This window comes from Quercus robur, chromosome 3 (genome assembly GCF_932294415.1).
Source record: "Quercus robur chromosome 3, dhQueRobu3.1, whole genome shotgun sequence".
NCBI lineage: Eukaryota > Viridiplantae > Streptophyta > Magnoliopsida > Fagales > Fagaceae > Quercus > Quercus robur.
This window is the reverse complement of record NC_065536.1, coordinates 63,665,093-63,691,473: the sequence shown is the minus strand read 5'-3', so window position 1 is coordinate 63,691,473 and position 26,381 is coordinate 63,665,093. Positions and strand designations below refer to the sequence as shown.

At 32.2% G+C, this 26,381-nt stretch overlaps 1 protein-coding gene across 1 annotated transcript; it reads left to right on the top strand.

Moving 5' to 3' along the window:
- The first annotated feature begins 17,548 nt into the window (after window positions 1-17,548).
- Window positions 17,549-19,791, top strand: LOC126718852 (transcription factor MYB105-like). The gene is made up of 3 exons (XM_050421206.1): window positions 17,549-18,309; window positions 18,451-18,990; window positions 19,215-19,791. The coding sequence occupies exons 1-3, from the start codon at window positions 17,799-17,801 to the stop codon at window positions 19,505-19,507; spliced, it is 1,344 nt and encodes a 447-aa protein (XP_050277163.1). The 5' UTR covers window positions 17,549-17,798; the 3' UTR covers window positions 19,508-19,791.
- Window positions 19,792-26,381: the final 6,590 nt, after the last annotated feature.

Here is a 26,381-nt window from a genome sequence, read left to right as displayed (position 1 = left end):
TTTGTTTACAAAATTATATACCTATATAAAAAATAATGAAAGATAAGAAAATAAAATAGTAAGAATCACATGGTATATGTATAAGTGTATACACCTATATATGAGAAGAATGAAAAATAAGAAAACAAAATAGTAGGAATCACCTATGAACTTCCTATATTATAAAAAAGAAAAATGGATAACTTTTATTGTTCGTTATATTACTTTACAGAATTATACACCTATATAAAAAATAAAGAAAGATAAGAAAACAAAATAGTAAGAATCTTATGGTAGATGTATACCCTATCAAAAAAAAAAAAAAAAATATATATATATATATATATATATATGTGGTACATGTATAGGTGTGCATACGGTACAATGATGCAAATGGAAATGACTTAAAGAAGCCTATTATTAGGACTATAGCCTATAGTCCTAATAGGCTTAGCAATAATATAGGCTACAGGTGTCCTCTTAGTACAATAACAAATGACCAAGTGTATAGATGTATATAAAATTTAGTAAATGAAAAGAAAAGTTAAAGATTAAAAAAAAAAAAAAAAATCATAACTTGCTAAGTTAACAATTTATACATGTGATTAACTTGATTAGCCTACTAAGAAATCTTGCATGACTCCAAAATTTTGAAAATAATGCTTGATTGTTGTTATTATGGCGGTAAGTCGTGATTTAAACAACATCATTTTTATATAAGCCTATTAGTGATGCTATTTTTATAAGAATCATAACAGACCACTTTAGTAGTTATTAAAATTTTTATGACAATAGATTATGGTTAAACTAACCTAAACTGAGTTGCAAGCCTAATAATAATGCTTTAATGTCTGATTTTGGGTCTCATCTTTGAGTTGGTTTTTGCTTTTTACTAAATCTATGTTCACCTTTTGGAAGGAATTTGTGTGGTAAATGTGTATAAGACCAAAGCAAATGGCAACTGCAACTCTGCAAGGCAACTCTGCAAGTGATCAGTTTGAAAGCTATATGAAAGTCCAACGAAGTCGATTACCTAAACCAGCAAACAGGGATTCATCTTGGTGGTTCCATGAACTGGGTACAGTCAAGATGCAGTGGGATCTATCACAGCTCAGTATTGTTCAGAGGTTTAATTTGTTCATCAATCACACAGGTAATTGATATGACTTCTTCCCAGCAGGAGAGCAAAATTGGCCCTACTCAACCAATTATCAGCTATAAACTGTCAAATCAAGCATGTACATTTTCTACTATGCATAAAGTCAAGAACACTGTGTAACCCCCACACGCATTTCCTGCAGACAACTAAGAGAAAAAACAACATATTTCTAGGTTATCTCTCCTTAGGCTAATGACTTTTGGGTCCAAACTATCAGGTGGCCTAAACACAGTAGGGTTCATAGTTGAAACTGGTATGTAATAGGGTGCATTTTAGAATAATACAGATTATAAAACTGTACACACATAAATTAAACTGAAAAGCTGATCCAAACTTCACATATTGCTTATTTATTAAAAATATTATTAGAAAAGTTTTTCATATTCTTTTTTTTTTATGTGATCACACTCACACACTTATTATCACATCTTAAATATGATCATCCTTTAAAAAATGTGAGCATGACACAAATTTGTAGAGCATTTATTGCAACCAAAAAAAAAAAAAAAAAAAAGCTCATAAAGCTTCACTAGCCAATGGTTAACTTAAGAACACAAATATACTAAAATAGATGTAGAGCATTAATTTGTTTATCTCATATGTGAAGCCCTACTTCTTTTGGGTTTTTTTTTTCGGTTTCTGAAGTCTGGAACAGCAGAGTCTCTCTCCTCTCTCCTATGGTAGCTAAACACACAACACAAATCCTTGCTTGTCAAACTCACTTTCTCTCAAAGTATAATAATGAGAGGCTTTAGGATACGGTGTCCAAGGAGGACCATGAACCGTTGGGCCTGCTCTGTTTCTTTGGAACAGCTCATAGGGGTCTACGCACGTGGACTGGTGCAATCACTTGTTCTACACTTTGCTCAGACACAGAGTGAAAGAAAGAGATAAAAATGAAAAAAAGAGAGAGAAAAGAGTCTGAACACTGTAGAGAGAAGACAAAGATTAAAAAAACTTAACTAGTGGAAAAAAAATTCAGGTACAGACAATTCCTCTATGTTAGTAAAGCCGTGTCTCTTCCTCCAAACAATGAAAGAAAATCTCAGACGAAATCAACACTCTGTCCTTTCTTTTCACCACCTCTCCCTCTCTTCTGTCACCCCTTTGCACAGTTACTTAACTTCTTTACTTACAGCCCCAATAAATACTGTACAAATTCAAGACAGTACCCCCTAAAAACCCTACCATACCCTTCACTCAGTTCTCCTTTTCCTCATGCTGCATCACATAGGACCCACCTCACATTTTGTGATTGTGATGCTTGCATGTATCTCAAAGTCACTCACTTTTGTCATAATCTAGTATTAGTTAATCATAAATGACAAAGAAAAAGTAATGGGTTAAGGCTGGGTTTGGATCGATGAAAAGGGAAAAAAATGTGTGTATTTTTTTTTTTTTTTTTATAGATTTTGTGTATTGTTTATAAGATTTGTAAGTATGAATTTTAATAATTTTTTTTAAAAAAAATTGGATTTCACTGTATTATTTACATATTTAAAAATTATTTTACTACAATATTTTCAGTTTTCAACAATAAACAGTATTCAAATAAACCCTAGATGTGAACATGAGTGATAAGATGCCATGAAAGAGTTATATGAAAAGTTGTGGTTTTATAAGACATCAATCTAAAATACTAGATATTCAGCCAAATAAAAAAGAAAAAAAATCTAAAATACTAGATACTTTTATTGTAACAAATGTTTAAAAATTCACATGATAATGAATATGATTTGTACCCCTCTAACACCTTATAAATAGCCTATTATAGTTTATGCGATAAAATTTATAGTAACCTTAACGAGACTCTTATCAATAAATTTTTACTTTATTGAAGGGACCCAAATAAAAGTTAGGTTATAACCATGTGAACAATGGCGAGACTTTCTTTTCTCTTCTGAGTATGATATTCATAGAAAAAGGAACAATAACAAGCTTTCAAAATGATAGAATAAATCCCATCTGCATTCTCAAACCTTAGGTAAAGAAGAGATGAAAATCATTCCCTCAAAACAATTCCTAGGAGCCCATTTAGGCACAAAATTAGCATCTCCAAATGTATGATTTACAAACCAATTAGTGAGTGAATTCAAAATGAACTTAGTTTCACCAAAATTTGTTGGATTGGTCAATGAGTGGAGGTTGAGTTTTTCTATAATGGAAGAAGAAAGTTCGAGCATTTTCTTCGTAAATTATGTATCAATTTATTTGTTAAAAACTTTTTACCTTTTGTTTTTTCTCAGTATTATTTTTTAAATTTAACAAAATTGAGCTGTTTTGAAAATAAATTAATTTTAACTTTTTATTACACATTTAAAATAAAAAATACAAAAAAAAATTATATCATTTGATAAATACTATGCAAACTATATATAATACCTTAATTCCAATGCTTTGCTGTTTTTGCTTTTGCTCTTAAGAGGTCTTGGTCTTGGTCTTCTGCTCTTAGCAATACTCAAATATTATATGTCCCTGTCAATTTTCACTCATTTCACATTTCACTTGGTATTTGTACCATTCAACTCAGATCCAGAGAGAGAGAGAGAGAGATTTTAATAATGGCTTTCATACAGCTTCACACTGAACCCAACCGTCCATTTCTCTGACTTGTTAACATCTTGGGAGCCATGGGGAAGTGTGGCTAACCAACCTTTATTATCTATATGTGGTATTTAGTTTGCATTGAGGTCATATCTTTTTAAGCACTTGGGGTTCTGATTCTTCAATTTTTTTAATTTTTCTTTTTATCATCACTGAGAGGTATTACTGACTGTTAGAGCTTATGACAGTCTAACTCTCCCTCACCTTTATTACCCATATGTGGTATCATAATGCTTTTAGATCAGTCTCCTTGTTTGGATATTTCACGGAAGTCAAAAAAGAAAACGGCTATATATATATATATATATAGACACACACATACATATTTCCCTCTCTTCTTTTATACATACTATCAGTATAACCTACACATGCTGACTTCAACTGGGTTTATTATTGGGTATAGAGAGTGTCATAACTGTGTTGCGTAGTAGCAGTACTCTACCGCTTTGTTACTTCCAATCTTGAATGACATTGGAGGACTGTGTTTTATTTTATAGACTTCATTGATAGGGTTCTGTTGTCACATTGATCACATGAGGGAATATGGACATGCAATATGCCATCAGTAACATCATCATCATCATCATCACGCCCCCACGCATAGTTGTGCTACACTGTTCAAAACTCTCTTTCAAATAATGCACGACACTCTACTCATTTTAAGAAAGGTACAGTTTAACAAGTTTAGATATAACTGCACATCAATAAAATATTTGTTTACTTGTTTTTATTTCTTATCAATATAATGAAACTTATTAAATTTCTCCTTAACAGATGTGTGGATGCATCTGTTAACAAAAAGCTTTAACCAGTTAATCATAAAAATTTTCATAATCATTGATGTGATTTATTGAGAGTAATACATAATAAAAATAATGTCAATTTAAGCACTAAAAATTTCTATCAAATTATTTAGCCAAAAAAAAAAAAAAAAAAATCTATCAAATCCAATACAAAGAGATATTTGTAAATTTAGCTTGTAAATTTAAGCCTTTCTAGATGGAATATTTGTATATTTTACTAGTAAATCAGGGGGAAAATGTGCTTTTGCTATTATTTTTTAAAATATCTAACACAATGTTCCTATTTTGAAACTATTTAGCCGAATGCTCCTGTTTTTTAAACTTGATATCCTCAAAATCAAGTTATATGTATATTTTTAAGTAAAACTAAAAAAAAATTAAGTGGCAAAATATGCATAGAACTCAATATTGATATATTCGAGTTTCACTTGTATCATGATTTTTTTTAAATCGAGTTTTAAAACAGAGACATGATGCTTAATAATTTTAAAACAGAGACATTGTACAAGATATTTTAAAAAATAAAAGCAAAAAGCTCATTTTTCCTTGTAGTAGATCTCATTCTAACAAATCTAGTACAATGATGATACCAACAAAGCTTTAGTAAGCATACCTGGTTTTTAATGCCGACAAGATCTTTTGACCCGGCAAGCTTCAAGCTTCAAGATCCAAGTTTTGTTCTTGAGTACAGAATCCACTTATGTATGGAGATTACCAGTTGCATTATGAATGATTCTGAAACCAAAACTTGGAAATAAAGTTCCAACTGGGTGCCAATGGTCATGCCAAAGAAAAATCCTCTCCTCATCACCCAACTTAATTCTTATTGTCTTAATTTAAGAGATGAAGTGGGCTTAAATCCTATAAAATTTTGAAGACACTTTCATGCAACCTGTTGAATAAGTATTTTTAAATATTTAATTCGCTGGCTGGACACAAATGGTGGTGTACAGATGTGATACATGTAAAGTAGGGTTATGACCGGATTCACCTAATGTGCCCGATCTGACGCTATCTGACTTAAAAACCTGTTAGTTCATTTAGGCCTATGTATACTCAAATTGTTTAAACTAATTAATTAACTAAGTTGTTACTTAGGTTTATTGTTTAGATTTAGGTTATATACAAACAATCATATCACACAATGCGAAAAAGTAAAGAAGACAGTAATATGATGACTCAAGAAAATCAATGAAACCAACAGTTTTAAGGTAAAAAATCTGGGGAGGATTTAACCTAAACTATCCTTAAGGCAACAAATTATGAAAGTTTTATAATAGATTTTTCTCTAAATCTAAAACTACCTTTTATAGTACTTAGTCACGTGACCACATGTAGCTCCAAATCCACGGACTATTCTATCTGAATTTGCTGGACACAAACACTCATGTTTGCGACTTTGAGATCCCACTCAATGTTTTAAATTATCAGCAATGTATGATCTTGTATGCAACAATTTAATCCGCCAATTCTTGAATGTAGATCTTCTTTCCGTTAGATGCTTGTTGAGTTAGAAGGCTATAGAAATCTCATAAATCTCATAGGAGTAACTCACAAACTTCCAAGAACTTTTGAAATGTATTTAGGATTTTCCTTTTTATACTAGGTCGTGTTGGACACAAGCCCTAAACATTTTCGTGGGCTTTGGGTCTAAATAAAATTCTGCAGAACACGATCTTCGATCGGTCGAACCTTTCAGATTCTAAATTCTTCTTTTTGCAGCTTGACTATTCTTGAATCTTGACTTGAAACATCATGAGCAATGTCTAACACTTAAACTAGACATGTTTTTGTTCTCGATTTGCCAACTTACATAAAATTAGAACCTAAACATTTATTTCTAAATAATTAGAACCTTTGAAAACCGTCTGATCCAAAAAGTGGTTTGGTCAACGACGAGTCTCCGATGACAAGAACCAACAAAGAGTGATTCAAAAGGAAATTTTGCTATTTGAGAAACCGATGAACCCGATCGGTTTGATGACCAACCAATCTCCTCCATTTTTTTTATGAGATCTCTGCTAGATGTGACGAGATCTTAGTCAATCTAGCAAGATTACGACGAAACATTATTGTATTTTCGATTGTTACTGCCTCTCTTAGTTCTAACTAAAACCGACTCAACTTGTTGAATATTCAACTTGATCTGACCTGTCTATGCTCTTGGTCAATGGTGGGTCCTCCGATTTTCCACTTGACATTATCGGATTGAGTCTAGGTTGAGCCCAAACCCAACTTGGATTGACCCATCCTAATGTAAATTGATAAAAGTGGAAGGCACAAGTTAAATGTGCTAATGAGGAGTATATATAATGTTAGTTATCAATTTTGAATAACACCTGAAATTAAGGACAAGTGCCATCAAAAGTGCAAAAAAAAGATGCCACAGTGGAGAGACAAAAGCATCGACAACTATCTATAATCGTTGATAACTACAAGAGACTTTGAGTATAAATAGAGGACTCATTTCCTAGAATGTCAATGAACTTTCTCATCACAAGATACTCAGCAGAGACTTTTATCTTGTTATTGTATTTACTTTCTAATTCTTAGGGTCGTTGTAAGACATTGATGTGAGTAAGTAGTCTATGTGTAATTATTTACTCTTTTTTATGTTTATACAGTTCTATTATGTTCATAGCAAGATTGCAATTGTTAACTCAATAGATCTTTAAAATCCTTAGTTCAATTGTCATTTATTGTTTCTCATTTGATGCAGCTTGGTTGTATCATAGTTTGCTAAATATGTGAACCTTTAAACTTTCCTAGACATTTGTAGCTTCATAAATCTCTTTGATTGTAATTCATTGCTCTTCATTGTTTCTTAGCATTTTCCTCAATATTCGATGTGGCATAGTTAACACTTTACCTCATTAGCATCGAGAGATAAAGGTCCAATTGATTGTATGAATACGAAGTTAGAGCATAAAATTATGAGGTCGTTGATACTTGAGAAAGATTATCGATGCATTGACTGTAACATCTATATATGCCTGCAGTCAAATCGACAAATCAAATATAAAAATCATCTCAAATACACCTAAGCCAGTTGAAGGGGACCAAGTTAGTGAAGAGCCGACATGTATGTTTTAGAACTGTGTACGTTGCCTTAATTCGATTTGCAATCCTTTTCAGCCCTAACCCACCTACATTCTTAGGTAAACATACCTTATCCCATGCTACATTAGTGCCACCCTTATGATTAGAACCTCAACCTTGTCAAAGAAAGTGATTAAATTACTGCTCTAAGACTCAACAACTTTCATAGGTAATAAGAATTGGCTGGACCAAAACATTTGGATGCTATATAACATTGATGATAGGAGCTGAAGTATGCTTGCAAAGGATAGCCTCTTGCCACGATGTTATCAATTAGAGGCTGACAGTTACTCAAACTTAACCTGCCAAACACCAAGGGCCTTAATTGTATGAATGGAAAGTAAGGTATACAACAGAAAAAATTAGCATCTGAACTCATATATGTAAAATCTTTAAATTTTTGCAGTGAATATGGAATTTAAAAGCATCTGAACTCTCCGACCTTTCTTTTTTTCCTTCTCCTTTTTGGTTATAAGACTATCTAATTACCTTCCTTTAGAGCATTCTTATCAAACCTTTCAAATGCTAGAAATCTTATTTTTTTAGCATTTTTAACCCAAAAGCTTGCTCCATCAAATGTTTTAAATGGTATAATTTTTGCAATTGATGAACAGTGCAATCTCATATTTGAGACAGCACTGTTCATCAATTGTAAACCGTATATTATTTTTTTATTCAATGGGGCCCATTGAGGAGAAATAGAGGAGAGAGAGGAGAAATAAAAAATTATTGAAAAATAATAAAGAAACATTATTTAAATGAAATAGTAAAAAAAATAGAAGTTTTGATACAGATAGTATTGTAAAGTGGTATGTTATATGTTATAAAATTGGGTTTTGAGATGTTAAATGCTATATTTTTTGATATGTTTGATAAGAATGCTCTTAGCATGATGTAATTAACTAAAGCATATGTAGCCATAGGCTATAATACTTATATATATAATAAATAAAAAACATAGGCTATATATATATATATATATACACTAGACCTCTACCCTTATTATATTTTTATATATATATACGCACACTACTATTCTGGCAGACTGAATTTCCTTATCTTTTTCTCAAAAAAAAAAAAAAAAAAAAAAAATTTCCTTATCTTCCTTGTGGGGTGAGAAGCATTTATGCTCTGCAGGTGTACCCGTCCTTCGACATTAAAATGTGGGTCTCTCTTGACTATTGAGTGAAGCTTGAGCTGTTAAATTTCTCAAGCTATAGAGTAGACATAAATGAGCTGAGGTACCTATACAAGAGTAGTTTGACTCTATGTAACAAAATGTCACATCATAATTAAGGTCTTGTTTGGGGGTTTTTTTCGTTCCATAAGCACCAGACTAATAATTTTACGTAACTTTCATGTAAATTTATGAAAAGGAATGCTAGTTGCTTTTTAGAGCTTTTTGGTCCTTGCAGAATTATTGAGCCTGCCATGAATAGCCTCATACATATGGAATTGCTGCAGGAGCAAAATCACTCATGTTTGAATGAGATATATAATTATATATAGTCTTTGCATGAGTTTATTGATTTCTTTTGTTTAAATAATATATAAGTTTTACAAAAATAGATTTATACCTATAGAAAAGCTAAGTTTTAAAAAATAACACCTGAAAGTAAAAATAAATTAATGTTTTAAGATAAAATAAAAATACCCATAGCCTTTCAATTCATGCTTTTATGACTTAATCTTCACTCAAAATCACATGTTGTGGATAAAATTTGAATTTAATCTTTGATCTTGTGCCTTCAAACTAAGCAGCTTCCATGTGAAAGTAGTTTTAAATTTAATGTTCCTCAATCACATCTTATTACTTATTTACTTAACAAGTTGTGAAAAAAAAAAATGTCATTAATAGAATTTTAACTGAAAAACAATCATTTTATATTTTATTATTTGTGTGTACTTGTTTAATATTTCTCTTTCATTTTTTGGAATATAAGATAGGGCATTTTGTTTTGTTTAGTGGAATATATATAATAGAAAAAAGTGTTTTTTTTGGCTAAATAAATAGAAAAAAAAAGGTTTTATTGATGGATTTTGTGCTTTGGGGGCTATATTTGTCTTAATCTTTCTCCTTAGTTAAAAAAAAAAAAAAAAAACCTCATGCTTTTTTTTTTTTGCCTTTGCAAATCCCATTTTACAGGTTAGAATTGTCATGTTGAGGGGGGCTCCGGTAAAGGGGGCTGAAGGGTGGGGTATCCAATGGCAACAGATGCACCACCATGCCTTTTCTTTTCACATAGTTCCAAGGGAACAGCCCCAACAGAATCTTATGGATCAGTACTACTATTTATACGGTGGGCCATTGTTATGACCCTTTTGTGAATCCTTTTCATGCATTTCTGGCTCCACTCTTTGATTTTAGCTACCCACCACTTATCTTATCATTATCAACGATGCAATATAATTGATACAAAAAATTTCACAATTTATTGCGATGGTAGATTATAATTAGTAAAATATCATTTTTACTGAGACCATCATTAATATCATTTTTATTCTATACAAATCAAGAACTTACCATTTCAACGTTCGTAAGTAAAAATATTATGAAATTTGTTGTGTTATTGACTTAATTATTGTATTATTATTATTATTATTATTATACATGGGGTCATTCTAAAAGCATGTTACTTTCATTTGTGTTCAATATAACAAACCTAAGCACATGAATTTGGGGTGCCCATGCCCTTATCTACAAGAAACCTCAGTCACTGCCCCTCTATCTGATGCACACCAACAGACACACATGCATACAATGCTCCCAACAACTCCTCCCAACAGGCATGCCACTTGGTTTGGCAATTTAACAACACTTTCATTTCAGGTTTCAGCTCATGTGACAAGCACCTGTAACTGATGTGGTCCATTTAACCAACTTGACTTTATTTGTAGGAAGTTTTGTGATTATTCTCTTCTGATCAGTTTAGTGTGGATTATTTTCATTGGAGAACTAAGTCAAATTAAGATCATGATTTGATATCTGATTTTGACTAACTGTGGGTAATTCATCTGAATTTAATTGGACTAGAACTAAGGTATTTATATTGTGAAAGAAGATGGTTTTAATGGTTTAATTAAGACCTTGGCACAGGAACCTGAATATGAAGCAGCTAAACCCTAATAAAAAGCAGCAAAGCTGTGGTAGGTTTAATTCAGGTTTATAATTTTCCATGCAAGCAGTAAAAGAGTTATGGAGCTATGTAAATATGTAACATATTATTATATTCAATGGCATAAAATTACAACATATAGACTTGCATGTCATTCAATGGCATTGCAGTAAATATTCTTTACACATTAAACACATGCAAATGAATTAAAACCACTTACATTACATGCTAATTATAATAAAACTGCAAATTTCCACTCTGGTTGCAATAGACTAGTCAACTATATGTAGCTTACCAATCTAGTAAACTATAAGTATAAATCAGAACACTTTGTACATTCTATAGATAAAGTGGCCATGCTAACATTTGCAATTTTTCTCACGAGGCAAACTTGATAAGCATAAACTATATGCTTATATCTTAAATAGGCTGCAATTAACTAACCATTGTGTCTTTCTAATGTTAATTGGTTTTCATTATTGTATCTACTACTAATGTCTCAGATTCTCAGGTAAAATATAAGTCCTTTGCATACACACTAAATACTTATAAGAAAGAAAAAGTTTATCTCTAAATTGATAATTAGACAAAAGAAACTAGAACAACAAATAATATATTTTATAGACACATCTAATCGCACACTCAATTTCACAACTTGCTGACTTGCGCGATTGTGAGTGGGTGACATGGACTTGATGAGGCTATCACTTAATGTGACGGCAATAAGTAATAGCACGTGTATCACCAGGGTTTGATGAGGCTATCACTCAAACTGTTTACCAAATGAAACGACATGAGGACTCTTACCATCAAGTCGCGCCTAACAGTGGTGACTTGCAGTGCTTCAAAGGCAGTGTTAGCACAACTAATTAGTGTGCGTTTGTTTAGCAACATGTCTGCATTGAAGCTAGCGTTTGCGTTTTTTGGCTAGTCCCATGGCACTATTCATGAACCAGCCAAAGCACAAAAACGTGTGAACAGTATTTTAATTTTAAAAAAATATTTTGCTACAATATTTTCAATAATAAATTTTCAATTTTCAATAAATAAACGACATCCAAACAAACCCCTTACTCTTTTCAGTTTTGTAAAGTCCAAATGATAATGGCTCTATCAAATAATCTAAAGCTGAGGATGAGATTTTAAAAGCAATCAAGCCACAGCCTACACAGGAATGGAATGCATGTCTGGGGCGTGAGGCCACACATAGATGACGTGGGGCTTGGTAGAAGGACAAAAATGACTATAGGCTGAGTGGGTTAAATAGAGAGGCATCCTAAGTTTGATTGATTCAGAGATTCAGGGGTCAGTCAGTCCCAATAATTCTTCTACTGAAGGCCCCTCCATGCAAGCAAGCAAGCAAAAGCAATTGGCCTTTCAAATCAAGGATCTACACGTGCAATAAGTGGTGCACGTGTGACTCACTGGAATGCACATAACATGGCAGAAAAAGAAAACAAAGTAAAAGCATGGGATTTCAGATTTGGTTTGGGCAAAAGATGAAAGAGGATAATACTTACATATATGTGCATGATGAAAGCAATAGATTCTGTAAGACTACTGGACAGTTTTTTTTAATTTTTACCTGTCAATCCCTACATTTGGGTTCACTCACTCTGCGTTTTTTGGTCTGAAAAGTTGGAGACCAAGTGATCCATTGTCCTTTCTTTTAAAAATATGACATATATATGGTCCACTGGAATTTGGAAGCTTTCTATTTGGCCTCATCATGTGCCAAGAAACATTGTCCAAAGTTCTAACTAACATGGTCCATTGATATGATCATTTAACAAAAAAAGTCTCAGTCATTCTGAATTGGATTTCATCTCTTTCTACCACAGTTTCTTTTTTTTTTTTTTAATAAGAAAGTATAATACTATTTAATTACTACTTTTAGTAATAGCTTAACCACCAAACCCAGAAGAAAAATATATCCGCAATAATAAAATAGAAGTTTTACAAAGATTTAACCCTAAATTTATTTCTATCAATCTCATGTAGACTTACTAATGTAACCCCATACAGCTTCAAATCCTTTAACTCTTTTATTTGTGGACTTTAGCGAACATAGACACCCGCTTATAACTTCTAGAACTTTCTTGAAGTTTCACTCCAGCCGCTTGAATGTACACAAGATGCTCCAACTTTAACTGGATCACCATATCTTTTGAATTCTTCTTGATATCCGGTTGATACTTTGATAGAGTTTGGTTAACCCTAATCCTAAGTGTACAATGCATGACTCTTCAAAATTTTGAAATGACTTGAAATCCACAAAATCCTAGAAGCACTGACGGTTGATTGAGCTAAAATTGAAGTTCGTCAACATGATTCTCTATCAATCGACATTAGTTTTTGATCGATCAACATAATTGATAAGTTTCGATTGATCTATTATGTGTTGAGAAGGTGTCAAGCAACATATACTTGTAATTTCTCTTGAGCAACAACCGAAACATGTCTTGGCCTTCATATAGACTTCAAACATACCACAAGACACTAATTTAAGGTTAAATTTGTTCACAATTTGCCAATCTAACACAATGAACTCAACAACACAAAAGGCCGTTGCCAATGGTGTTTGGCCAATCGGCACATCCATTACTTTAGTGATAAATGATTTTTTTAAAAATCCAATGGTCGATATGGCCATGTCGTATTAGGATGGATGGCTGTTTTGGTCGATTGAATTGAATGAAAAGAATCCATGGACACTAGTAAACCCACTTGGTATTTGGGGTTTGGTTGTATTTTGACCGACCCTCTACACATTAATATTTACAAAACTTACGCGGACAGAGTAACACTTTTCAAATCACGGATAGACAATGTAAATTTGAACCTAATCACAAGTGGATTTACAGTAATTACCTTTTTTTTTTTAATCAATATATTTGGATGCATAATACTAGTGTCCATGGTCTTAATGACATTAGGAGACTCCAATGATATCATAAGCATGGTCACATGCATATATATGCAACTTAAATGCTATTGGCATGAATAATTACAGTTACAGATTCAAACCTCATAGGGAAGGAAAAATATTTAGATATACACAAACATGCCTCCTATGCTTGGGACCCTATGTTCTGAGAGAGTTATGGAGGTTGGAACTTGGAAGCAAACTCCACCTTGTGGTTTATATTTTTACTGTTTGATGGCAATTACAAATTACAGTTGATGGGGTCAGTTTAGTTGGGCTGTTTCCAATAAAAAAAAAAAGAGTCAGGGTTTTGAAAGTTCTTTGACCCAAAGCTGTTCAGTTGAATCAGTTCTTCATAGCATAGATAGTACATTCCCTGTTACACTGTGACAAAAATTTAAATGTAACGTCTGCCATTGGGTTTTCCAGGGAGTGAAAACTGAAAGAAAAATTATTTAATGTATGAGGCCAGTTTCGTTTATACTAAATAGTAGCATTTTTGTTTTTATATTTTTCCTTTTGGGTAAAAGTTTTAGGCAATGAGAGGCAGTCTAGAACATACCTTACATGGAAACACGGCCCATCCTTTTAACCGGCTTGTGATCAGTGGATTTATTGAGGCTCTCTTTAGAATGTGCCAATTGTTTCCCATTATGGACTTTACATTTACCACTAAAAATTAGTGTAATGGTCACTCCACAAGTATAAATGTTTGTAGGATGTGGGGGGTAAGAGCCGGAGTTCAAATCTCTAGGAGGGAACTTCACACATATATACATTTAAATGAAATTAGAGTAGAAATTCTATCTTGTAAAAAAAAAAAAAAAAAAAACTTTACATTCATTTTAGTGTTCTAAAAGTCATCATGATTTGATAATATTATTGGTGTACCAAGTGGGATCCACAGGAAGGTTAAATTGAACCAGATAAAAAAAAAAAAAGAAAAAAAAAAAGAAAATTAAATACATTGAGTTTATTTTCCTACTTTCGAGGAGAAATTATTATTTATACCGGAATGACGGTTGATGTAATCTTCCTTATCAATGAGATGATGTCATCTATATAAATGTATGTGTGCGCTTCTTAATCAGCACAAGAAATAAAAAATAAAAAATACCAAATGCTGTCACATTTACATAAATAACAATATTTTATTAATTGGGAAGCCAGAGAAGACCACGTTAGCAGTCCTCCTAATAGATCTAATAATTTCTCGCCCTTGAAATTCACTTGTAGACAATTTCAGCTCAAAAATGGATGCATGTTAAACATGATAAAAGTTCATAAAAGGTTAATAAATTTAAAATCTTTCTAAGAAAATCTAATAACATAATTTTTTTCCACAACTTTATCACAAATTTAATAAGGTTGTAAATAGTGGGTTCATGTGAAAACAAGAGACATTTAATTATAGTAAAACGTCATAAAATAATTGTAAGAAATATGCGATAAAAATTATGATCTTAAAATTAATCAATATTTATATGTATTGAATTATAATTTCTCTTACATGAAACTCAAGGAAGAGACATAAAACAAGTGGGATTTTATTGTGAAGCTAGCTAATTACATTTTGTAGTGTAATGATTAGTTGTCAAGAAGGGACACAATCGAGTAATTCTTGGCCATAGGGGTTTGGTTGCTGGGTCAACTTCAGGTGGTTAAGCTGAAACCCAGGTTAAACAACCTTTAAAGTTTTGAAAAAAAAAGGTGACTGATGGAGATGGGGGCTACAACTTATTTACTAGTGTTGACAGGGGGTTTGTTGTGTCAAAGTCTTATTTTCTTCTGCCTTGAAAAGAAAGGTGTCTAGGTACTGCACGAGCCCAAGCTAGCACACATCACATTATGAGTCTTTCTTGTCAATTTAGAGAGGGACAGCCTAAGAACCTTCAACTTCAACCCCATGAGAGAGAGGTTTAGTTGTACCTCTCACTTTCACACAAGAGAAAGATGTGGGAAATGTGGAAAGAAAAGCAAGAATTGTGTCCATAAAAAAATAAAAAAAAGAATTGTACTATAATGCTATGAGCGAGTTAAATTTAATAAATCTAAGTGATACATTTTTTTTAGCAAAAAAAAAAAAAAAAAAAAGGGATATAATGTTTTTATATAAATATTAATTCCGACTTATTATAACATGTACTAATAAAAATGTTACCAATAATGAGTTTACTTGAAAGTAGTTATTCCTTTACTCACAATTAGTAAGTAATGTAAAAAAAAAAATTTGTTTAATTAAATTAAAAGGTCAAGTTGAGTAGTTAGGGTGATTAACAATATAATAGAAGCAGTTTTAAGATACCCATTTTTAGAGCATCCATATTGATAGAACTAATTTTTTAGCTTTTAGCACTTAAAAAAAATTATATTATTTATTTTAACTTATCATTTCACAATTCACGTCATATCAATACTCTTATTTTCACATGATAGTTAAACACTATTTATTTGTTTATTATTTTTTCTCTCTGTTCATCTCTATCTCTATCTTCTCCCTCTCTTCAAACCTAACCCACTCACGACACAACCAACACCAATCTGCCACTAGCCACGATCCACCATCACAAACTTAGTCACTATTAACCATCGATCCACCACCATAAACCCAACCACGATCCACCACAAAATCCATTAACTAGAAAGAAAAAAAATTCAAAACAAAATCCATTAACCTCAAAATCCAAACCCACCACAAAATCAAACCAAACCAAACCCACCACATCAACAACACAAAATCCATCCCGTAACCAAAAACCACTACCTAAAATTATTCCAAACCCAGCCACAATACCACCACCACCGCCACCACAACCAACAACCACCGCAACTCCTACCCACAACCACAACACTAACCCACTTCTGAATACAACTTCACCAAGTCCAGCAAACCCACTCCAGCAACGACCCACACTGAATAATGGTTGAATCAGAGTGGGTAGGGTAGATGGAAGAATGGGCTTGGGTCTGTGAAAGTGGAGGAAGAGAGAAAAAAGATGGGTCGGCTTGGGGCTTGGGTCAGCGGTGAGTTTAGTAAAAAAAGAAAGAAAAAAAAGGAAATAACTATTATTTTAATTGAAGGGAGAATAAAATATATTATTTGCTTTAACATTTGAGTAGTTAAATTTTTTACATATACCACCACCAATGTAGTACACTTTTTGTATATTGTGACGCTAAAAATAGTATTTTAGCATTTTGACACCACCGATATAGATGCTTTTACAATCTTTTTTACAATTAGTTCAGTTGACAAATTTTGATTGTAATATCATTTTCACACAAATCAATTAATGACATCTTTTTTATTATGTATAATTCACAACTTTGTTACTATAAAAAAAAAAAAAGAAATTCACAACTTTTTTTGGATTACCACTTTTCACATGTAAATTTATTAATGACATTGTTTTATTATGTATTACTCACAATATATCACATGCACAATTAAAAAGAAAAAAAAAAAGGAAAAGCAATAATGTTAAGAAAATATTTTTTCACAATTTTTAAAGGTAACAAGTTATGATTGAAATAATATTATTTTTATATTGGGCTAATGCTATGCTTATTATAAACTAAATGAAATGATCTCCCATGGTTAAAGAAGATATGATTTTTTTGTATGTTTACTATCTGAAAATTTTGTGTCTGTGCCTGTGCACAAGTCTTGAAAGTTTTATATCTTTATTGATAATTTGATATATTAATATGAGCTAGTTATTCATCAAAAAAAAGAAAAAGAAAAAAAAAAGAGCTAGTTAAATTAGAAAGGTCAATTCAGCAGACAGGGTAGTTAACTACTTATTAAAAGAAGTGTGACTGGGAGAGAAGCCTTGTAGGTTTCTATTAAAACACCTCGTTTTTCTTGTAGTTTCAAGTTCTCACACAACGTACCATCCAAAAAAAAAAAAAAAAAAAACAAAAAAAAGAAGTTCTCACACAACAAATCTCCTTTCCTTCTTCTTCTACTCTGTCTGTCAAACATTTGCTTCTCACTTTTGTTCTAACATGTCATTTCTCATGTTCTTTTCTTCCTGTGGGATGACTTTGTAACAGTCTTTTTTTAATGTCATTAGCATTTGTGAGAGTGAGAGTGGAAATGGAATGAAGGCATGGCCAACAATTATGCTATATATGCACCAGAAAATAACCCAAATGGTCTTAGTTGCTACTCATCCACTCCTTGCTCTACCTCGTCTTCAATGGGGATGGTTTATGCAGACATGGGTTCTCTCTCCCTCAGTCCCAAATACGGTGTAGCTTCAGCAATTTCTTCTTCACAAGAAAGTAATCTCTCTAAGAGCTCTCATGAGGTGGAAAATCATAGGAGGCCTTGTTGGGGTGCTCTTCCATTCATGGGAAAAAACTCCAATATTACAAGAAGCTTTGAGGAAAACCACAACAGCAATGCTGGGGAAGGTAAGGTCTCCGATAGCAGTGATGGTTTTGAGCAAAACAATGATAAGAACTTGGTCAGTGGGAAAGATGTAGATAGTGGACAGTCAAAACTTTGTGCTAGAGGGCATTGGAGGCCTGCAGAGGATACAAAGCTCAAGGAACTGGTGGCTCTTTATGGCCCTCAAAACTGGAACCTTATAGCAGAGAAGTTGGAAGGAAGATCAGGTAAGGAAGTGAGGGCAAGATCACTAAAATTATTATTTTATTTTATTCTAGTTCTTGTTCTTTGTACTATATTTTAAAATACTAATGTTACTTTTTTTGACTACATCCTCATTTCTTTTCCTGGGTTATTTGTGTTCAAAGGTAAGAGCTGCAGACTCAGATGGTTTAATCAGTTGGACCCAAGAATCAATAGAAGAGCTTTTACTGAAGAAGAAGAAGAGAGGCTAATGCAAGCTCATAGAATTTATGGCAATAAATGGGCTATGATAGCTAGGCTTTTCCCTGGAAGAACTGATAATGCAGTCAAGAACCATTGGCATGTTATAATGGCTAGGAAATATAGAGAACAATCCAATGCTTACAGGAGGAGGAAGCTTGGTCAATCTGTTTACCGAAGGATGGATGAAAATCCAACCTTCGTCTGTGGAGAGACAGCCACAAGAACAGAACCACTAACTTACGGTCTCAATCTCCCTAATGGAGGACTCAACAATAATGTTACTAGATTCCCCTTTGGAGCCTTCAATAATGGTGGTGGGGGTGGTGGGGTTGATTATAACTTAAATGGCTTAAATGGGTCGCCCCACATGACCAATGGTGGAGAAGCAATCTCAAGCACCAAGGTCCCTCCTTACGGTGGTTTCTGTGCGCTACAACAAACTTCTTTTGATTTCTTCACTGGTGTGTCCTTTATATACATAATCCCCTCCCTTGCCCTCTAAACCTTTTTGTAGTTCCTGCAGTTTGTGCATTTGGGTTTCTGTGCTGCTCCTTGTTGGCCTTTTTGGAATCTTAACCTCATTTTCTTGTTCCATTGTTTGATCATTTTCTTGTGCTGCTCCATTTATGCATTGATTTGTAGCATTGTTACCTTAACTCACTAGCTCTCTAATCGTGTTCTTCAGGTCCCAACAGTAGTGACATCATGGGCAGCTTCAGCCATGGGAGATCTTGGGATAGGCCAAGTGATGAAGCTAACTTAACTGGTTTCTATTCCCACTACCCTCCATTTATGTTGGCAATGCAACAGTCAGGCAATCACAACCCTTATGATTACTTAGAACCATCAGCAACACCAACACCTCAAGTTTCAGCCAGTGAACCTTCATCATCATCTGCTACAGAAACCAGAGTTGGCAGCCAATTTGAGACCATTCCACCACCATTCATTGACTTTCTTGGAGTAGGAGCCACATGAAGTTACAAGCAAATGTAAAGCTGAAAAAGCTTTTCCCAGAATTGTCAAAAGAGTGCCTCAATGTGGGTGTGGTCCAAGGTATATGAGAAACCATTAGAAGTGATCAGAAAGGATAGTTGTTGCAAATGGGGGACAGTGGGAAAATCTGCATCAGTTTGTTGAGGTCATATCTCACCGTCTTTTTCTTGTAACTCCCTTTCTCACAAGAGAGGCACTTTCACAAGGTGAAAGATCAAGTTAAATATTATTCTTATAACATGCCAAGTCACCTTTTCTTTCCCTTATTCTTATTTTTTTCTGGCTTTAAATTTTCTTTCATTTGTCTCTTTTGATAAGGAAAGAGCCTTGCCCGAGAACACAAGACGAGTGATTTGATCTATAATCTCTTACAAAACATTTCTACTTTGAAGAATTATTTAGAAAACAAAAAATTGTTAACAGTCAGAATCCCATAAACTTAAAACATGTGTCATTCAAAGTGTTAGGAGTTTTTTGCTGAATATTCAAAATGTTAGAAGTTTTTTTTTTTTTTTTTTGAAAGGTTTAAAAGTTAGAACAATGGACAAATAGTCTTAAATTTACTGTTTTGAGTTCAATCTATGTCTCCGTTGTAACATCCTATTTAATTTTTATGTTACTATTTAAAAAAATATATATTAAACATGGTTGTAATTGTAATTGAATGTCCTTGTTACAACAAAGTGGAAGACAAGGATGAGAAAATGTGTGGGAGAGTGAAAATTATGAGGATGATGATGAAAATGATGAGGGTAGCAATTACAAAAACAAAGAATTGGAACTATTTGGAACATCCTTTTCTCATGGGCCTGCAAAAGCTCAGGCACAAATTCTGAAACTGAAGACCCCCACATCTTATGCATTCATGACGAAAACTGTTTAACACCCTTCCTTCATCAGCAGAATCTCCTGAGACTTCATGCTACCCACATGGGGGTAGCTGTTTGAAACTGTTACATATACTATACTTTAGAGAGAATGCTCCGCAAATTCTCTAGGATATTTAATAGTTTGCTGATTCAAAAGAAACATGAAATAGGATCAGTGACATGATATACATCCAACTGTTTTCAAAAGCCAAGACGAAAACTGTTACTAGTGTGATGCATATATTAACTCATTGATTGACTTAAACAGTAGTATTGATTGAAGTACTTGAACTCTTTGAAAAGTAATAAATAGTACATGCTTCACATTTGAGGGGTGGGACATAGGATTCGAATAAACTGGAGATATCTAAGATTTGAATATTCTCACTCTAAGGGTAAGTAATTATTGAATTTGTAAAAAATAATAATAAAATCGATTTATTTAACCACATGTGATGCAAGATCTCATGGATTTGGATTTGGATTTGTAATTTAGCAACCTTCTCTCATTTAAGGTGGAACTACGGGAATTAGGAGGATTAGAATCCTCATGAAATGGAAATGGTTCATTTAATGGTTCAGATTTCATTTACATAAATGTTATGGAGTAACAGACCATACCATGAGATGGACTTTCTCCCATTTGAAAAAAAATAAAAATAAAATAAAGTTGATCTTTTCCGATTTCTAAAGTTTGACCCTCATCAATAATTATCTAACGCATCTGATATATGTACCATTTTTCTTATATAGGTAAATTCTACGTAATTGTGAGGTCATACATTAGAGATGATACACACACAGCATGCAAACCTTCTTTACCATTGTAGGTATGAAATTCACCAAAATTAAGGATTCTTCTCTTTTTAAAAAAATAAAAGAAAAATCCCCATTAGAATTATATATTTAGTTTGAAGAGAATTGTGTATTTCTGAAATGATGCTACTATTGAGAAAACGTAAGGGCAAGACGGGCTAGCTAGGCTGTATTATTCTCAGCCTGAGGTCAGCCCAACTGGGTATAATTTGGGCTACGGTTGATATTGGAAAAGCCCAACTATCTGCAGAAAGAAGCAGGGTTGTTATTTAGCCCAAAAAAGGGTAAAATTTTAAAGTCTTGAAAAAAACTCAGAGGCCCATGAAATAGTCCACTACTCCGGTTAAGTGTGTGGTATTTTTTTTATTTTTTATATAAAGAAATTATTATTTCAATATTGGTGAAAACACTATTTTGGTTCATATATTTTAGTGTTACAGTCAATTTAGTCCCTACATTTTAGTAGCAGTCAATTTAGTCCCTATTATTTTCAACTTATAGTTAATTTAGTCTCTACCGTTAGTTTACTAACAGAAAATGTCTATATGGCAAAAGGTTTGTACAGTAGGCATGACTAAATTAAAAAATTAAGTGAGATACTGATATGTCTAAATTTTATTGGCCATGTCAGTGTTTATTTTCAACTTGTAGTCAATTTAGTCCCTACCATTAGTTTACTAACAGAAAATGTCTATGTGGCAAACGGTTTGTACAGTAGGCATGACTAAATTAAAAAATTAAGTGAGATGCTGATATGTCTAAATTTTATTGGCCATGTCAGTGCTTAGTTGGAAAAAAAACCACATCAACCTTTACAAATATATATATATATATATATATTTTTTTTTCCAAATTTTTTACTCTATTTTTTCTTTCAATTTTCCTACGATTTCTTTAAAAATTAATTTTATTTTCCCACATTCTTCATTGTTCTTCTTCCCAAACCCATAAAATTCTTCATTGTTCTTTCCCCAAACCCAGGACAGCCCTCCGTCTCTCCTAATCTCCTATTCCTCACCTAACCACTGGTGCTTGTGCCACCTATCTTTCACCGCCACCACAAGAACCGCACTCACCGCAACTTTTATCTCTCTAGATAGCACAATCAAGTCCTTTATGGGTTCTCTCCCTCTCTCCAAACCACTCCCTCAAAACTAAATCAGAAAGTAAAATCCCATTATCAACTACCACAACTGAGCCAAATTCGGATCTCATGCCTTAGAAACTAAACCTTCTTGGGATTTCTCATCCTCATCCTTCTCTCCCATGTGGATCCAAATCCTAATCGCTCCAAATCCAGCCCCTTAGTGGACCTCCAATTCTAATTCAAAATGGTCTAGAACGATTACTCTATTCAAGTTTGCCAATTTGACATGCAACTCGGATCAAATCCATGTCCTCTTCGTTTGGTTAACAACTGCATATGAAAGTTTTTCTCCTCTGTATGGGTTTCTAGTGGCCTAGGCTGCTATACATTCACTTGGTATACAATGAAAATAAAATGAAAATTATGTTTGATTAAAGAAAGTTAAAAGAAAAATAAAGAGAGGAAAAAAAGAAAAGAAAAGAAATATATTTGTAAAAGCTAATGTGGCATTTTTTTTTTGGCCAACTAATGACTGACATGGCCAATAAAATTTAGACTTGTCATCATCTCATTTAATTTTTTAATATTAGACATGTCAATCTTACAAACCATTTGCCACATAGACATTTTCCGTTAGTAAGTTAATGGTAGAGACCAAATTGACTGTATGTTAAAAATAACAGGGGTCAAATTGACTGTTATCAAAATGTAAGGACTAAATTAACCGTGACACCAAAATGTAGGGACCAAAACAGTATTTTCGCCTTCAATATTTCATCACTTAAAATTTCTGTTTGTTTCGGTCTATTTTACTCATTTCTGCAAATTTCAATTTGCACACACACAACACATATCCTTAATGGATTTTTAGGATGTCGATCGAATCTCGTCTTTGCCTAACCCAAAACTCATATCCTTAATAGATTTTTAGGATATGAGAAACCACATCTATGAACATTTTTTTAGGTGAAATAAGGTTTAATTTTGTTAATCTTGGTATTTGGTGATATTGTAACCGACTTATTATTGGGAAGATATTTCTGTGAGTGAATGTGGCCTTAAGTAAAGTATTTAATTTGTAGGGGCATTTTCCTAACATAAATTAGGTATTTAAGAGGGCATTCAGTCTATTCACCTATCACATTCACAAACATTATTTGTAAGGACATTCATCCATAAAAAGCAAGTTGTAATTAGTATAATTTGATATATATAAATTTATATACAATATGGTGCAGTACATTAGATTTCTCAATTAAATTCAAATACCTAATTATCTTGACCAATATGAATATATGAAACAATCAATGTTGTATTTTTCAAGGACAATCAAATCCAATCCACATAGGTGTTTAATTTTAATTAGGAAACCTATGCATATCAGAACAAATTGATAATTTTGATCCTACCCAAATCAAGCAACTCTCAGCATCTAACTTTTGGGTGACAATTCACCACCCTATTTAACTTGCACAACCTTTTCATTGCCCTTGAATTTCTTCCATAAGCATATCCACGTCCATTTTGTGTGCATGGACATATAAAATCATAGGCACAACCATAGATTTCTATGCATGTATACAATGTTCATATTGATGTTCATAAACTATGAGGGAGCATGTGCTTGCACCCCTTACGAGGCGCATCTCTTACGATTTAGGTCTTATAAGTTAACTATGATCATGTTCAAATAAGGTTTTTATAACTATCCCATATATATATTTTTGAGAAAAAAAAAATTATAAGAGTTTCTTTTACTCCTAAAATGACTAGCGGTGAAGTTAGAAGGTTGATTTTTTTTTTTAAAATAATTTAATTAATTAATTATTTTTCCAAAAGGGAGCCAAGGTTATATATTGATATTAAAAATATATAGTTAGTACCTTATTTGAATAATAGTTGATCTTGACAATTCAAGATCTAATAACAAGGCAATAAATGTCATAAACTAATTTTACTCGTCCATATATTGTATAAATGTGAAAGTAATAAACATTGTGTTAATTTATGTAGTTTATGAAATAGTGATTGACCATTTTCTTACATAAAATATAACAATTATCATAAATATTTCAATTACAAATTTTAAGAAACTCTGATCCAAGGTTGTCAAAATCGGGATCCCACGTAGGATCGTGGGAGGTAAGTAGGATCATAGATCGTAAGATTCTACATTATTTGAGAAAAAAACAAAAAATACACATTGCTATGTTAAATAATCACATAAATTATACATTCATTGATATAATTTCCATACATCATTACATTCATTTGTAAGTATTATTTAAAGATGCCAAAAACCTCAAAATGTGATACTCTATTGGAATATTTTTTATTTGAGTCTAACTGACACTCTCTCTACATTAGAGTGAAAAAATTTGATCTATTGAGATTTTATTCTTCATTTGAGTCCAACTGAGCCTTTTGTCAAGTTAAAGAAGATTATAAGAAACTAATGTTGTTTGAGATTGTCAGAATCGTACGATCCTACCGATCTTGAACGATCGCAAAGATCCTTGAAGATTTAGATCGTTTTAGGTAGGTGTGATCGTAAAATCGTAGGATCGTAGGATCCAGATCGGGATTTTAACAACCATGCTCTGATCTCATATGTGTTGATAAATGTATTTTTTAATAAATAATTTAAATAGAGTAGTGAAAAACTTAAATATAATATTTGTAACTATAGTATTATAATTAAGTGATTCTAAGTTTCACACACACGGGCAGTTCAGGCATAGGCTTAAGGCCTCAATTTTTGAAAGATTTCAACCTTCTAAAAAATGGCTCATTTCATTATCAAAATACCCAAAATTGTAGAATGATGCTAAAGATATTGCAAATTTTTGTGTCATTAATCACAAAAAAATTCAAACATATATTTGTTAAATGGTTGAAATCTAATCACATCATTGCCATATCTTATCACATTTACTGTCACATTAATTTGTGTTTTATGTAATAAACTTTGTAGTAACTTTAGCATTTTTCAAGATTATATGATAATAAGTGGTTTATTAAAAAAATTAAAGGTTGTGTTCTATTTTTCTCACCTCCTAAATGGTTTCCAAAATATTATAGCAACAAAATTCAACCCAATTGAAAATCATAAACTTTTGTTTGGGGGGGGGGGGGGGGGGGAATTGTTTTGATGTTTTATCTTTTGTAAGCCAATATTCTATATGATAGATTTTCAATATTATTCATCTAATCTTGTGTTGGTTACATACCGAATAATCTCTACTTATTTTTTAACACAAAAATCAAAATTTATTACGATGCATTACTTTATCTAAGATAAAGTAAACCTTTGTTCTAACATAATAATTTTTTGTTAAATTTTATTCTTGAGATATATTATTCCCTATATAAAATTAAAATTTTCTTGGTTAGTATTAATTCATAAAATTATTTTTTGATTCATCAAATTAACCATGGTTTTGTTAGTATTCAATAAATTTATTTAATTGATATTTAAACACAAAATCTCCACTTAAAAATATAGCCTTAGACCTTATATATATAAAATCTCAAATGACAAATTAGTCATGAGATTTTTAAATGCATAACTTATAAGATAAATGTTTTAAAAAAAAACTTTTAGTTATACAAGAATATGTATGTTATAATAAAATATTTAAGAGGAACAAAAATAAAATGAAGTTTTTGTTTTATTTTAATTTATGAAGAGTACAAGGGAGAGAATGTAAAAAATTATATCATATTGAAACTCAGAACACAAGTAAACAAACATACAATATTGAAAACTTACATAAGAAAATAAGAATATAGTTGAAATCTTAGACTAAAAACCAAGAGAAAGGCAATTGGCACACTACCACACACTAAAATATGTCTATTCTAAAATAGCTGTTTAGAGCATCAGCATTGAAGAATGCTACTCTATCCTATTTTACTATCCCAAAAAGTTATTTTATCAATTATACCATACCATTTTACAATACACCCTACATCCAAAAACTCTATTATTTTACTTTTTCATTAAAATATTATTTTTTTAATATTTCTTTATTATTTCTTTCACATCGTCACTTTTTTTCAACTAAGGGGTGGAATAAAATAT